This window comes from Orbicella faveolata, unplaced genomic scaffold, assembly GCF_042242905.1.
Source record: "Orbicella faveolata isolate gen_17 unplaced genomic scaffold, um_ofav_v1 contig_12, whole genome shotgun sequence".
In the NCBI taxonomy this organism is placed as follows: domain Eukaryota; kingdom Metazoa; phylum Cnidaria; class Anthozoa; order Scleractinia; family Merulinidae; genus Orbicella; species Orbicella faveolata.
Genome location: NW_028301539.1, coordinates 682,812 through 699,553, shown reverse-complemented (window position 1 = coordinate 699,553; position 16,742 = coordinate 682,812). Strand labels below are relative to the sequence as shown.

The following is a 16,742-nucleotide window of genomic DNA, read 5'->3' as shown; positions in this document are numbered from 1 at the left end:
TTAAGAATTCGAAGCGTCACATCGATTTCCCACTTTGGACGATTTTTGCACGAAGAATCACATCGACGTAATAGACACGGAATTTTGAGGGGGATTCCCTCTCCCAAACTCGTTCGGGTAAGTAGACCGATATGTGTTGTTTCGTACGTCGTGGGCTAAATTGTGGATACTATTGCATATTCGAATGAATATATTTTGCTGGTTATGGCAAAAAGTGGAAGAAATTGGTAAGACTGAGTTCTTAGACCAGAGACATTAAAGAACTAACGGAGACCACGTGCATTCTCATCTTACAACATTTCTATTTCGAAGCGCTGACGGAGAAGCACGTGGCTTTAGTGGTACTTGAGAGCTACAGGCATTTCGCAACATAACTCAACATAAGAAATTATCCCTAGGCCGATGGACACTACTCCAGAGTAATGCAGTAGGAAAAAATGTGCAAGCAGTTCGATTAGATTTTACCTATACGTGCAAATTTCATTTGCTTTCTTTTACATGTAATTGGACTGATGAACTCGAAGAGGTCAAAACGTCCTTCGTTTTCTTTTTTACCGCTAGTTTTTATTCCTCAAAAAAATGGAAGCAGATCATAATCACGCGCCAATAAGAACGTTGCAACTCCTCTTTAGGGATACCGCGAATAACGGACACTGATACACACCTTCTTTTACATTACCCCGCTTACTACGGACACCGGTTTATAACACCGACAGCACACACTTTCCTAGTTAACCTTACCTTAGGGTCACTGGTTATCATGTGCAGTGTAGGCATTCACGCAACGCTTCCCGTGTAGTAACGTTGCGTGACGACACAAGTCACGGCTGCATAGGAGACGACAGGTTGATGGATTTTTATTATAAAATGGTGCTCGCCGTTTATCTTTTTTCTTCGCATCGTCAATGTGACCGAAATGATATGTTGTCTTACTTAACTTACTTGGCAACATCACTTCACACAATAAAGTCTCGTGCCGCGTTCACATGCCATCACATGCATCACGTGCGTTTTCGGTACGAAACGCATCAATCGTCTACAATACCGTTTATGCCGTGAATTCCTCTTCCACACTTAAACGCTTGAAAGCTCTGACATGTTACGAGGAAACACTAAAAGCGTAATTTGCACATGCGTATGTTATGTGAATGAAGCTAGCGTTTTCAATCTCGTTCCCATTCTCGTACCTAGTGCAAGCTTCGTTCCTTAAGCCCTGGTCAAACGGACTCCCAAGTAGTCGCAAGTAGCCACAAGTTGAAGTTGCGTAGAGACTTGCGTTGGGTGGCCAAACGGACTCGCAAGTTTCCTCGCAAGTACGCGCAGGTCGCAAAAAACCCATTTCAAGGCAGACATATCATGTATTTCATTGGCTAATAATAGGTTAATAGACGTCACTCAACTTGCGTTGACTTGGGTTGGGTGGCCAAACGGTGAAAAAATTGCGTCGACTTGCGTACAAATTTGATCTCGACCAAAGTGAGCACAAGTCATCGCAAGTCAACGGAACTGCACGCAAGGCCTGGCCAAACGATTAACGGAGTCGCAAGTAGACGCAAGTTGAGAACTTGCGTCTACCTGCGACTCCGTTTGGCCAGGGCTTTACCGCGCAAGCCGACGAAACGAGCGAATCTCAGGCTCGATGAAACAATGGAAAGGATGCTTGTTAGCTCAGTACGCATGCACAATTCAATCGGAAGTCCGATATTTTCGGACTTCCAGGGTCAACGGGAGCGAAGGCTCTGAGTACGAGATTACAGCTAGTCCAGTCCCTGATCAACCCCTATATAGGGCGGAAAGAAAGGAGAGTTCAGGGACTGTACTAGGTTGGGGCGTCGGTTTTCGAAAGCGCCCGTTTAACTTTCTCTTTCCACACTTACAAGATAGAGCTCCATTTTCAAATATTACCACTCTGGAGAGTGTTTTCAAATGTATGCGTTTTCGATCGAAGCGGTGAGCGATTTTGATCGTTTTAGTTTGAACTGCAGGTCATAACGCTTCACGTCCTTGAAGTGTATATGACATGAAAAATAATTTATGCTTATTTGAGAGGCCTTTCAAAATAGAGAAGAATGGCGTTTTTCTTTTTGAAATATCGTTATTCGTTTTAGAGATATCTCTAGAAATATTGAAGCAGTGTTCTTGAAACTTGGCACCACAAATGTACATCACAAAAGAAACAAAATGACACCCTTCGTGCTGTTGCCATAGCAACTCTTTCGGCTCCAATCTCTTTCTGTCAAAAAAACAAATATCCCCATTTGCAACCTCTAAAGTGAGACAAAGGGTCTTACTTGGAACAGAGATGGTTCCCATATTGTCTTAACTCCATTCATTAGATTGGGTGGGGTAGATGGTTATTGGTTTACGACAAAACCTGGGATTTTCAGTTTTTATTAAGACAGCACCAGCGGCAAAATTGTTGTCGTGGCAACAGCACTAAGGCCTTTCAAATTATTTTTCATGTCATTTACACTGTCATTGCTGCGTTTACAAATGAAATACGTTACGGACAGAGCGTCAGTGTCACGAGTGAAATGCGGAAAATTAAACCACGCTTTATCCACCAAGGAATTTTTAGTTTTATTTTCAGTATTAAATTATTTGTTAGCAGGATGTGTTAGCAAATGAGAGCCGTTATTTTCCTTCATCTGTATGTTCCAACTTCTATTGGTCTCCATTCAATCGGACCCCTAGTACTCACCATCTGAAGTAAGTGTCCTTTGATGGTTGTTTCAGGAGAGCAGCCAAGTTAACGAAATTTTTTAAGAACTGTGTCACTATTTTATTGACTAGCAACCCGCCACGTGGTTCACGGACGCTGAATACTTCTGAGATCGATTTAATTTTAGTCCTTAAGGCCTTAACTTTGTCGACAAACCTCAATCCTCAGGTCTCTCGTGGCTTTCGAATGAGAGGAGAATTAGAGACTGATGCTGAGGGTAACCAGTAGCATGGCTATTACTCCTAGTCGCTTTAGGCTACGAGAACCACGATAACCGACGGCTGCGAGGGATGTCTGGAAAACCCGAATGGCGAATAGTCTCGAATAGTGCGAATAGTGGCGAACAGTCGCGAAAAGTGGCGAATAGCAACGAATAGTCGTCAATAGTCACCGCTTTAGATCTAATATCCAGCGTTAATTAATTATCCAAATAAGCAACAGAACTTCAGTGAATTTATTACCTTTTCTTCTCCGGACTCAGGCTAGTAGGCCGTCCATCGCCGACATTAAGAAAACAGAAAACACAATGATAACCTAATAAAGACTTATTTACGCTATTGCAGCGGTTAAAACAAAAGAAATTACGTTTAGAAACACCTTTTCTCCTGATAAGCGTAGTTGCTACGAGGTTGACTGCGCGATACTGGGTACCCTATTTGTTACTATTTTCCACCATTTGCAACTATTTGCCACTATTCGCCACTATTCGAGACTGTTCGCCACTATTCGCACTATTCGTACTATTCGCTATTCGTTATTCGGGACTATTCGCGACTATTCGCTGTTCGCTATTCGCGACTATTCGCTGTTCGCTATTCGGGTTTTCCAGACAGCCGGCTGGGAGGCTTGATTATATTTCCCTCGCTCTCTTCCCCGAAATTAGGGGCCGAGATCAATCAATTATCTTTTATAACCCTTGGCGGGAATATACTAAGATGTTTTTCTCCCGTCTTATAGCATTTTCAGAAACTCCGGGGCGAGACGATGAAAATCGGTATGACGTAAGTTTCGTCGGGAATTTTCACGAGCTCACATGACAAAATAAACGAAGGCACATCATAACATCATATGCAAACAACACTCATCAACAAGTGAACGCGTAAACGTTCTGACAGTTATCAAAGCTTATCTCCCAAGTTCGTCTCTGTTTACAGCGCTTTCAGAAGTGTCTGAGAGCGAGGAAGACTGTCTTCCCAACTGTAAGCTGATAATTATGAAGTCCGTTTGTCATTTTACACAGGCAAACACCACTTCTTCATTTATCTTAGTCACAGTCTTTTGGCCGTAAAAAGATAATTTCAGCGTCTAGGCGAAACTTGTTTCGATCTTATGCGAAAATATTACATAGGTGCGCCGGTAAAAATCATAGTCAATGAGCGAATAAAGTGTTTTTTGTGATATATAGATTTTGCACAGGATTAGACTTAACTTGCGAGCAGGGTCTCTGGCCCTCCATCATCCGAGAAAAATCGAAGTCGACTCTGCTGTCGGCATAGGCATGGAGGAGTGAATATATCAGTGTAGTTATTATTAACGGAAGGTGTTTCATTTATAAATCTACATCTTTGTATCAACAAAATTGCTGTAATATCATAATTTTCTTCATAATTTTACCTTCAAGGCAATGTTTATTGCTTACTTTGCAGAAAGCCAACGAGCGCGCAAATAGCTCTGATCTGTAATTGTGCACAAAATCAACGTTTTCCTTGTTGCAATACTCAAATTTATATCAAAATTTGCATCATGATATCTGGAGTTCAGTTGTTCACTTCGCTGAGGAACAGTTTAGGTTGAAAGGCAAATTTTAACTTGCCTTTCAATGTTATAGCATTACATTTTAAAATGTGCCAGCTAAGCAGTTCGTGTTGGTTTGCACGCCCCGGAATTAAAAAGCTGACGTATTTCCGGGTGTTATTTCAAACGTGACCATGACCAATAGCAATAGCCTGAAGCGGTCATTTGTAGAGGCACGATATAGAGTGTGTGCATTGTCACGCAATAAAGAATAAAATCCAAAACTATTCTGTGGATAAAGTCACGAAATTGTGATATAGGCGATGAATAAAGAAGACAGCTCTCCACGTTTAAGGTGTGTGCGTTGTCCCAAAGTTGAGACATTCGTCGAAATTTTCCGCGCAAAATTATAGAGGGTGGTGTTGGAGGACCTTTGGAGGACCTCCTTAATCCTCCAGTATGGCGGCAGGAAAAGAGCGTAAACATCTGGAACTTACTTTGGCTATCTAGACAACTGATTTTCTGAAGCGAACTAAAAGATATTTACACAAGCACTTTTCCTAATACTTTAACTCCTAAAATGGCTAAAAATCACGAGATAAGTGTATATTTTTCGACAAAAGCGATCTTACCTTCAGGTCACGCACCGCCATGACTCCGAAATTGAAAATGCGCTGGTTTCGAAACGAAGGACGCTATTGAGCTGGAAAGTTGTAAACAGATGTAAATGTAGTACCTCTTCATGAGGATAAAACCTTTAGGGGCTCTGTAGTTTTGGATTTGAGAATTTCATGACGTCACGTGCACACACTCTATTGTTTAGTTTGCACAGTTAAAAAAGATAGCGAGACTTTGGAGCGACGGCTGGATCAGACGGCGTACTTGCGTCGAACTTAATTCGGAAAGCCGGAGGTAACAATTTTCGACGAGAAAATATGCGTTCTGAATGCAAGAACTCTGTCCAAATAGAAAAGCTGTGACTAACCTTTCGCTGTTATAGCAATATTTAGGGATGCAAATTTAAACTCAAGGTTCAGTGTTTGTATTTAGACAGGTTTTCTCCCAGCTAATTCGACTTGTTGAAGGGAAATCTCATAAGCTGGGCTATTATCGCGAAGAAAAAGAAAAAACTGAATTTGCGCTAAAGAAACTCGCTTATACAGTCCCGTTTCTCATAACTCGAAGCGGAATGAATCAGCTGCCGCTCCAATGTCGCATGGTGCGACAGACCCTGCCGAATTTAATGTTGTTTGCCGCACCAAACCCAACCTGCCGAACCAAAGTGAATCAAACGCCGCTCTTCTGCCGTACTTAACTCATCAGTTAGGTTCGGCGCATGAACGGAGCGGCGTTTGGAACGGGCGTAAGAAGGGGTTGGAGATCTAGAGGTGCAGAAAGACGTAACCCCACTCAATTGTCGAGAGCCATTTAGGCAAGTTGCGTGACAATGTAGTCTAGTTGTTGTTGGGTAAAGTTCGCTTCTCGCAATCTCGTACCAAACCACAACCCTATTTTTCCTCGCTGCGTATGCAACTGCCGCCAAACTAAGTCAACTAACCGATTGCCAGGTTATGTCAATGAAGAAAAAAGAAAGCTCGGTTTAATAACACGAGTCGTAGGCCGCGGAGTGTTTCCACAGCTGCTTTGAGTTCGCCCAAACTTCCACGAGTATTATCAAACAACCGCGTATGGAATTCAGGAACGCAATTCCTATATCTTACATGAAATAAAATATAATGTTTTTGTCTTCAACCATATAGGAATGGCAAATGGCTTTCTTTTAATCTGACCAGTCGTACTTTTCATAACTATGACTCAGTGACGGAATTGAAAAGAAATTTAGTAGGTGGAATACTATTTTATCTTTTACCTTCCCCCGCCGCCCTACACCAACGTGGTTCGAAAAACCAATCGCTTGAATCTCCAGTCGTCTAGATCTTGCTTCGACATAGTAGTGTTTTGTTGCTCCTGTTAAGATCACTACGTCAATTTCTAACCTGTTACTGGGTGATTCTCGCTGGAAGCTTCCGTGGTTTGTAAACAAAGTTGATGAGAAATTTTGAAGGGGATTCCCACGAGCCGAACTTCGCGTGAGTACAGTTTTAAATGACGAAATGCTAAATTCACAGTCTTTCGTGATTTTTGGCCTGAATTCTTAACTTCAACTTCAAATCTGTAGAGACGATGTGATAATGATGACAAAAAACAGAATAACTAAGTAACATTTTAGCGCATCAATTTGTACAGTTAGTAAGGACGGCACAACAAATACACAGACACTGACATCAAATAATTTATCATAGCATTTGATATAGAAATAGCAGGTTTTAGCCATGTGTACACGTTGTGTACGTTTTGTTGTTGATGATGGTAAGAAGAAGTTTAAAAAATTCTACTGCTCACCTATTATACATTTGTGAAGAGGATGCTTGAAACGTTTGAAAAATTTCCCGCGTGGTTGACACGTGGCTTCTGTTTAGCGTGACTACGTGAAGTAGTACTCCCAGTATTGCTGATCTGGTAGAAATCTAACTCAGCGCTTGATAATAAGAGGAAAAGAAAGAGAACACCCAACATAGCAATAATTGGTGAATTCAAGTGCGATCAAAGTCTCAGACTCTAATGCTTCAAGACATTAAGTACTGTTGGCTGTCGCTCTAGGCGTTGCGCAACGACCATACGAATGCTCCGTTTACAGAAAGCAACGCGTCTGATTTCACGATGTAATAGTGGTGATGTCTTAAGAATTTTAAAACGATCAGAGTACACGTAAATAAATCGAATGGAACGACAAGACTGTATAAATTTAAGAAAGAATTGTCTCGAATGCATTTTTAAAACCATGACATAGTTCATAGTCATTTCCGGTTGTGACGAGTCTGCGTAGGAGGCCGCATCTCGGGTAATGACGTGCCATTTTATTTGCTAGGTCACGGTGATTCTTGACTGTGAATATTTTTGGTTTGTAATTCAGCCAGTTCTACGAGCAAAGAAAGTCCTGGAAAATGAGGATACAATAACACACCCTGAGTACGAGTCAACGTAACAAAAAACGTTACGATGAGCAAGTGCGCCGCCTGCACCTACCCTGCGAGCAGAGGTCCCTTCGATCTTCCGAGAAAAAGGACCTCTGCTCGCAGGGCGGTTCATTTAACGGGGTTACCGTCTTGCAAACTTGCGAGGACTAGAGGCCTTAAAACATTACTAACATTCACCATTCTTCTCCAAAGAAACAGAAATTTTATTCATCCAACTGTCCGCGGAATTAACGTTTCCTCGCTGTTCACGTTGGCTTCCATAATCAATTCACTGTCAATTTATCAGCAAATTTAGATATCAAAATAGCTGAGTCACACTGAATCACGCAAAAAAACATCGGTGCAAGCTCAGCAAAGTCACAATAAGGTTGCGATGTTCAACAGAGGACACATGTACGTGTTAAAGCTGCGTCTTATTATAGTGATCACTTGCATTTTTGATTAGATCACCCATTGCCGTGTGACAAAACGCCTGTGGTTAACTTTGGTAAGATGTTAATACTGGGCAATGAAGTAATTCCACTGAAATTACAAGTCAGAGTTCATGCTGACTGGTCATTAGTTTCTTTGTAGTGATGAAAATTAGTATAGGCAATCGTATGAATTCGAGTGCAATAAATCATGATTACACTACAAGTGATATTTGAAAGTTCTCTCAAAATTGTACGAGCCTTTAGGCGAGTGCAATTTGAAAGAACGCCTGTGTTAGTTGCAGTGCAGTGCAGTGCAGTGCAGTGCAGTGCAGTGCAGTGCAAAATTAAAACGATAAATCGGTTAATTCCTCTCAGTGAGTGAAGTAATTTTCTCAGTCACATAATAAAAGTGTTTACAATAACGGATTGTTACACCGCGAAAGTTTTTTTTCAAAGTTACCTGATACTTAAGTTTGACTAGAAAAGTCAAAATTAAAATTGGAAGGTAAATTGAATCGATATCAACTCTAATGTCAAACTGTTCACATATTTGGCCGCGGTTATCTACTTTTATTATACATTGAACTCACTCTCTCTCCTTTGAGAGGACGCCAGAAAAAAAAAAACCACCTGTTGCAATACATGTATTACTGTCGCAGTTGACAGCTAAAACATAATTACTCAGTACGTTGACCTTTGGACTGGACTGGAGTGGAGTGATAGACTTCGCACTTTTCGTCTCGCTCAATTTTGGCAACTTTAATATCGAAAGTGACTCCCATTTCATTTTTTATTTGAAGCAGTTTCAGATGGTTTTTGATGGTATTGCCTTTCTTTAATTTCAGAGACGCTCAATACAAGACTGATACGTCGTTACTAAAAGTACCAGCAACGGAGCAAACGAATAGCCAACTGGATAAGGACATCAGAGGACATCTTAAAAATTCACCTGCAGGTGAAATAACATGGCAAGGCGAGCAACAAATCGATGAAGCGTGCAACGAAAACACGCAACACTGTGCGAACTGTCATTTGTTGGAAAGTGAATATGGCCGTGTTCTATTTGAGCGGGATCTCGCGCAAAGAAATTTAAAACTTGCAAGCTACCGGCCCGGGAACGATCTACAGAGACAGAAGAATAAAGAAAGTAATGGTATGGTCTTGACGCTTTTTCCTTCATTTGTATTTTACCTACTTAGTAACTTACGCCTAGTACCCAACCCCCCTTCCACTCCTGGGGCACATTGGTCCCCGTTAAGGATCCTCCAGGCATCTCTGTCTTGGGCTTTCCCAAGACAATATGATCTGCTTTCCTCTCTAGCTGGTTCCTGGTCAGCCCCAATCTCCTCCCAGGTCCCTGCGTCATGTGCAGCCATGTGTAGGTCACATTCTCCGCAAACCTCCAACCAACATCAGGAGGCAAGCCCTGTCCTTGAAGACCCGGGGTAAGAGGAAGAGGGGACGGCCAAGAAACACAAAGCATCTTTAAATTATTATTTAGCAAGCCTATAATGTGGTTCCAGTACACTTTGATCTTTAATCAGACCACAATCTTGTGAGTCTCATCTATTGCATAAATGTGGACACAGCCACTTTCAATATCCTGGATTTAATTTTCATGCCTTGCCTCAATGAACCCGGCCACAATCTGGAAAAATTGTGGAACACTGTGTAGAATCTGTAGCAGAGTAGTCTTTTTTGAGTCTCACTGATTTATGTTAATTCTTTGTTGATATGACAGTATTGTGCACGAAGATTAAGTCTACCTATCTGTTTGATTATTTTTCATGCAGGAGCTGCGGCTGCTTTGCAAGAATACAAAATGGAGCATTCACGTGACGAACCAGACCAACCCAGCCCCAGGATGAGCTGGCGATACTCAGAATTACCCAGCACTAAGGTGCCATCAAGGCTAAAAGATGACCTTAAATCTTCAATATCTGCTCTTAAAGATCGTGGTGCTAGAAACACAAATACTGAAGGAACTCGGACATTTCTTAATGGGTATGCAAATTACTTAAGCGATAGCGAAGACAGCGTACATAGTTCTCTAGATGGTGACAAAGACGGAGATGATAATGATGCTAATGATCGTGTTCATGATAGTGATGAGAATGATAATGATGATGATAATAATGCTCATAACGACGGCGATAATCAGGAAATTGAATGCAATGACGATGACAAATGTGATAATGGCGATGACAGTCTTGATGATGACGACGATGATCATGGTGATGACAGCGACAGCGACAGCGACAACGACGGCGACGGTGACGGCGACGGCGACGATGAGAGTGACGATAACGATAACGATGACGATGAATATGACAAGAATGGCGACATAGGTCAAGACGCTTCTTATTCGTGTCCAGAGGGTAATATCTCTGTGGTGTCGGACAGAGTCAATGAATCTCTAACACAGGAGTCAAGTTTTAGCTTCCATATTAGCAGCTCTAACGAAGAAAAAATCAACAGCAATGAGAATATTTATCGCAGGCCAGGAAGCAGCAGCAACGACAAAATTTCTGGTGAAAAAGTGTACGACAAAAACGAAGACAGTAGTAGAAGTAGTGAAGATGACGATAACGCCAAGCTTTTAGCGGCAGGAGGTACCACTCCCTACGCACATAGGAAAAAGTCTCCGATCGTATCTATAGCTAGTAATGTCACAAGTCAGGGAGCAAGACCAAAGACTTCATCACAGACACCAGTGCTTAGCAATGTGGTTGACCCAGACCTTCACGATGGGAAGATACCATCTCTAGATGTGACTGGTATTAGTCAAGGATTCCTTGCCCGGCATACCACCGATCAAAGTCTTCCATACAGCTCAAACACTGACGATAATGACTTGCCAACCAGCGAATCTACCTCTTCCACTGTCTGGCCCCATACTTCCATCACTAGTAATGACAACTCCTCGACATCATGGAGCCTGCCCGGGCCTTCTTTTCCAGATAGAAGTGAGCCGTTACAAGATCGTGCTTATCCCAGGGGGTTGAATCCACGGTATGGGGACCCTCGAAATGTGGGTTACCAGCCAGTAGCGCCAATGACGGGCTTAGGAACTGGATGGCAGTTGTCAAATCAACAAAAGCCACAATCAGGAAGAACTTCTTCAAACTTTCCTTCAGAAGACCAACGTATATCTAATCGAGCTGAATCCTGGTTAACATCCCATGATGAATCTCCCTCACATCCCAATGTCTTGGAACATTTTATAGGCGCCACTGGTACCCAGGGTGATGATTCGTTAAACAGGCAGACTTGGATGCCAGGCAACTACGAAACCTCTTGGCGCTGGCCAAGATACGATTATAACAGATATCGAACCGACCCTTCAACTATTGGAGACCTTGCTCTCAGGAATGAGCCAGCAGTGAATTCACCTGCGGTAAACCCATCTGCCCCTGCAGTCACACTTCCCAGCGTTACTTTACCGAATGCAAGCCTCAATTTCCAAACTGCAGCCAGTGAACCCTTAACATCGCAATCCTCTTCAGGTACAATGCCAGGAAGCCACAACCTCCACCTTTCGCAAGCCACAACCTCCACTGAAGATAATTCGCTGGTTGCACTGGAGCGAAAGGTGGCTGAGGCATGCGCCATAGTGGAGAGAGTTCTTAAAGAGCGAGAAGAACGAACTAAAAGGCAAAGGGAAGAGGTACAAAGACAGAGAGAGATAAGAGAACAGAGACAAAGGGAAGCGAGAGAAAGGAGAGAAAGACAAGAACGGGAAACGAGAGAAAGAGCAGAAAGAGAAGCAAGAGAAAGAGAAGATATGGCCGTGGCAGAACGGGCACCAGTTCAAGAGAGTCCGCTGTGGCAATGCGAGCATTATCAGCGGCGTTGTAGTGTGAGGTTTCCATGCTGTGGAGTGTTTTACCCGTGCCACCGCTGTCACAATGGATCAGGGGCGTGTGACGCTGATGATAAGAAGGCAAACCAAGCGACGCATGTCAAGTGCGCTAGCTGCGGTCACGAAGAAGAGGTCAGTGGCTTATTTTAATCAATCACTAAAATTAGATTTGAATCAATTAGGGAGAGAACGAAAACGAGGTTATCTGAAGATAGCCGCTGGTTGGTACAAAGATGGCCAACGTGGCAGCTGAAATAAAACGTTGAGCACTAAAATATATTCCTGCAAAGTCACATTCAAAGCACTAAAACTTTATCTCCAATTCTTAGCTCTCCAACTCTAGAATCCAAGCAACCTCTATATGTAAACTGCCAGCTTTCCGCTCTTGCGGTTCGTTATTTGCATAAAAGCTCTCGTGAACGATTTGACCAGAAGATCAAGTAAGAACACTTCTCGTAGTCAGTTAAATAAACCGCACCGGTACTCACTTAGAGAAAGCGACTCACGCTGACAATTCTACCACTTCATTACGTTAGATATTTGACGGACATGCAGCTGTTTTATATATTGTTGCAGAGCTAGAAAACAGTTCTTTTTCTGCAACAATTCGCACAATAAAAATCGCTTCCGCCATCACGCGCAATGTTGTAACGTGAATAGACCAATTTCGATATATTAAAATTTAGCCTAACACAATAAACCCCACAAACTCCGTAGTCATTCCTCAGAGCCTCGTCCTGAGGTCTATTGTTTTAGACTGAATTTTAATATATCAAAATTGGTCAATTGTCGGCAATGACAGCACGGTCTTTGCCCTCAAAGCGCGCCTTTTTGAGGTGTCCTTCACTGTTGTGAATATTTTTTTTGTTTTGTTTTGTTTTGTTTTGATATTTCAGATAAGTGAAGGAAGTCAGACCTGTAGCAGCTGTGGTGCCAGACTGTCCGAGTATTTCTGTTTTAGATGCAAACATTTTACAGGTGTAGACAAAAACCCGTTTCACTGCGACAAGTGTGGAATATGCCGGTAGGTGGTCTCAGTTCTCCATTTTGACGTTTCATCTCTTTGTTTGTTTTGTTGTCTGCATGCTTGTTTGTTTCTTAGCTTGTTTATTTGTTCCATCGAGGATTATGTACAAAGAATTTTCATGTCCTTCTTAGGCTCCCAGATAGTGACACAGGTTAAATAAACCTGCAAAAAATAAAACCTGACCGGCGAGTGCAAACTTGTAAACTTCCATAGACCGCTAGATCGGGACAGTTCAATTAAAAACAACATAAACACTGTGTTAACACTGTTTTCAATTTAGGCCTAATAAAATACATTTACGTTGATGGCCGTTTGTTTTCTCTAGTTTTGGCGACAAATTGGCAAATTAGGGAATAAAAAGGCAACATGTTTTGCCTGCTTTTACCAAAAGATGGAAATAGACTATTGAATTTAACCTGGTTGAAGGGATAAAGGTTATTTCCTTACTACGGCCGGAACATTGACTTTTTTATTACAAGCTCTAATTTCCCACTGATTTCTTTGTTACGAAACATCTAAAATTACGAAGTCGGTAAATACTGGAAAAACGTGGAACATAACTTTTTTTTTTCTTCTTTTCCAATCTGCAGAATCTACAGGGACAGATCCTTTCACTGTGATGTTTGCAATGTTTGCCTGGACAAAAGACTGGAAGGAAAACACAAGTGCAGACCGGATTCTGGACACGACGAGTGTTGTATTTGTTTGGAGGTAATGTCAGATTATGGTTATGTAACTTCCTTCAGTTTCACGTGGCAATGATGTTCTTCCTCAGCGGCAAGGGTGGAAACGCCTGGGGAGGGGTACTTCCCTTATATGGGCTATATAGGTTTGTGCGGCCCCAACGGGTAGGGTTTTTCAGCCGTTGTGGTCATAAAGAGGGTATCGATTTTGGCCGTTTTGGTTATAAATAGGGTATGGTTTTAGCACTCTGGTCTTGAATTGGGTGTGTTTCTTGGAAGAAGCTACCTTCTCATCTTTATCGATAAAACCGTCAACAAAAGCATTTCATAACTTATGTTTGAGGCAACTGTGCCAGCTGCAACGGTCATAAATAGGCTATCAAACTTTTGGATAGGTCATAAATAGGGTAGCAAAAAAAAGCAGATTTTGGTCATAGATAGAGTAAGGGTTTTGGGAAGTGGGCCGCACACCCCCACCCACCTTTTCTGGAAGTACCCCCCCGGGTGGAAACGTCACAAAGGAGACTTGTCCTTGTGAAACAGTGAAGTGAATGTTTGTCAGTCATGTCTCTTAGTCCTTCTTACATATAATTGTCTGCGGGGCTTCATAGTTGCAGAAAATGCTGCAAAATATATTTATTTTGAGATTTTTCTTTTGCACTGATACTTTTTATTTCTTGACTCTACTTTTAGGATGCGTTCAGCGGTTGCCAGATCCTGCCATGCTCACACAAGGTTCACAGGGAGTGCGCCATTGCAATGATACAAAACGGCGTGTAAGTATGCTTGAAATGTCGCAATGTTTCTTGATGGTAGTGATGAAATGTCCGCATGATCTTTCAAAATCTTTTTGCTGAAGAGGTGGGGGAAATTAATAATAATTTATTCTTTTGCTTTTCGAGACACCAATCTTGACACTTTGTCTCCTTGCGCCCCGAAACACGTGATGTGGCAACGCTTGTTTCGGGGCGCAAGTGATTTCAAAGTACGGAACTTGATATAGTGTACAGGTCATTTTGCAATTTATGTGCGTTGGCTGTTGGGCTGGCGTTACATATCTTCGCTACACAGTGCTAGCTGACGAGCCCCAAGAAGGACGAAACAGCTGTCCACTGTTGCGATCCTACTTTATCGGTTCTTGTCATGTTGGTGTCTCGAAACGTTTTTCACGTAGTATCAGCCTTGCAGTTTATTGCTTGTCTTCATACATTTTTTTGGCTGATCAGATCTCTTGTAGATCCTATGTTGGCAGCGTTTATCGTATGCGGTCCCTTGTAGTTTCTGGTTTCTTAATAATAAGGACAAGAGGGGGGTTTGTCTGAGAGGAATACTTGTTTCAAATAATAACTTAGCACGCGCAGCAAATGAAATAACAGACGTACGTACGACGTAAGAACCTGGTGAAATTTAAGGTCCTGTGGTAGCCTGAGAATAGATCCCTTAGTTGAGGATTGGGCGAAGAGAGAGCGCGACGAAAGAGCGAAGACCCCAAACCCCCTCGGCCACTTCACTTCACGGCCCTTCTAGCCGGGGTCAGACCCTTCTAGTACCTTCTAGCCAGAGCCTTTCACCGGCTAACCCTGTTGAAATGTGGCTATCTTTCTGCCTTCACTCAGTGTTTGAATGTTGTTTATTTGCGTTTGGGTGTACGTAATATATATGAACTGTATTTTCCTTTGCTTCTTATTCCAGGAGGAATTGTCCAATATGTCGCCATCCTTTATACAGTCAGGGATCACAGTGACGTGTTGATCAGATTCTCGTACTAGTGTGCAGCAAGATATATGACAAAAATTTGCGTTACCAGCTGCCTGTTGAAGATTTACAAAATACATTTTTACCAGACTTTTCCTATTTCTTTAAACTAAGAAAACATAGTATTTTATAGTATTATTTTTAGACACATTTTTCTTAAATTTTTACTGCAATCTTAATCTTACATTGTGAAGAGCTTTAGAATATTCGATAATTTTAGCGCTATATAAATCTATTATTCTTATAATTATTATTTAATCTATCATTACAGTAATATATAACCAACAGACTTCGGATACATCTATAGTTGCGTTACAATTCTGATAAAACCTTTTATTAACTTATTTGAAACTTAGTCTTAATAAATTGATGGTGGGCGAAAATCGATAAGCGACCGAGCTTTAGGCCATGTAACCGAATTTAAGGACGAATTTTGCTTCCTAGAAACGAAGTTTTATTAGTTAAGTTTTCCATAAATCGTTATATTCTTTGTAAATCTAAGTGTATCGGGTTATGTTAAATTTACAGTCGCAATATATTGGTAAACTGATTGTATACTTAAGAATAAACCGAAAATAGCTGATCGATTACCGAGCTTTAGACGCTGTTAGCAGAAATCAGTTTCCTTTTAATAACAACGTGAACTTTGGCTCTTATTTTAATTTTTAAAGCATTGATCAATATTTCTGCAAGCTCCCTAGTTACAGGCAGCCTTAGACAGCAGTAACTAAGCATCGCTTCGAGTTTCCTGAAATACGAAAGATATTAGAATAAAGATGACTTTCGTTGTCCCTGAGTTGTACTTATAATTACTGCCTTTCTCGAATTCCTTGAGCCGGGCTAATTTGGTGGATTATCGTTGCTATGATGACTGCATGTCATTGTAGTAACATTCATTGTTAATCTTACATAACAATCTTTAACTATAAGATGCAAGAGAACTTAGCAGTGTTAGGCGACTTTTCCTACACTGACTACAATCATATAGTCGGGGCAAATGCTTCGTACTGGCGTCGGGCTACTATTCGAGGGGCTAAAAAGAATCTGAAACTCTCCGACTTTTCAATTCTTGTTCAAACTGATCTACGATGAAAAGGAGCATCTTGATTGGTTCCCTGACTGGTCTAGATTTTGCAATGCGGACGGTTTGTTATTGGGTATAAATTTCATTACTCCATATTTTCTTACTCTTCCAGTAGCCTGAAAAATGCCAGTATACAATAAACCTAACAATTTGTGTATGTTTTGCAAGAATCACTTCGAATCACTGGGATGCTTTTTTGCTCCACTTAGGGGAAGTGTGGTCTCGTATTTGTTACTAGTTTATGGACCTCTTCAGTAGGAGGTGTGGTGGCCTCATGGATAGTGCGCTCAACTATGGATTGACTGGTTCAGGTTAGAACCCAGGCCAGGGATATTGTACTGTGTTCTTGGGTAAACACTTGACTCTCACAGTGCCTCTCTAGACCTACCCTGTGAGCAGAGTCTCCCTCGATCTTCCTACAAAA

General features: G+C 41.7%; 1 protein-coding gene across 2 annotated transcripts; it reads left to right on the top strand.

Annotated features, from left to right (window-relative positions):
* Positions 1 to 2,618: 2,618 nt before the first annotated feature.
* On the top strand, positions 2,619 to 16,026 carry LOC110067417 (uncharacterized). Of its 2 annotated transcripts, none has more exons than XM_089283528.1 (7): positions 2,619 to 2,709; positions 8,753 to 9,060; positions 9,701 to 11,901; positions 12,666 to 12,793; positions 13,387 to 13,507; positions 14,173 to 14,255; positions 15,172 to 16,026. In XM_089283528.1, the coding sequence occupies exons 3-7, from the start codon at positions 9,730 to 9,732 to the stop codon at positions 15,221 to 15,223; spliced, it is 2,556 nt and encodes an 851-aa protein (XP_089139654.1). In that variant the 5' UTR covers positions 2,619 to 2,709; positions 8,753 to 9,060; positions 9,701 to 9,729; the 3' UTR covers positions 15,224 to 16,026. The 2 variants fall into 2 exon arrangements, with proteins under 2 accessions (XP_089139654.1, XP_089139653.1); XM_089283527.1 differs by lacking the exon at positions 2,619 to 2,709 and adding an exon at positions 6,349 to 6,546.
* Positions 16,027 to 16,742: the final 716 nt, after the last annotated feature.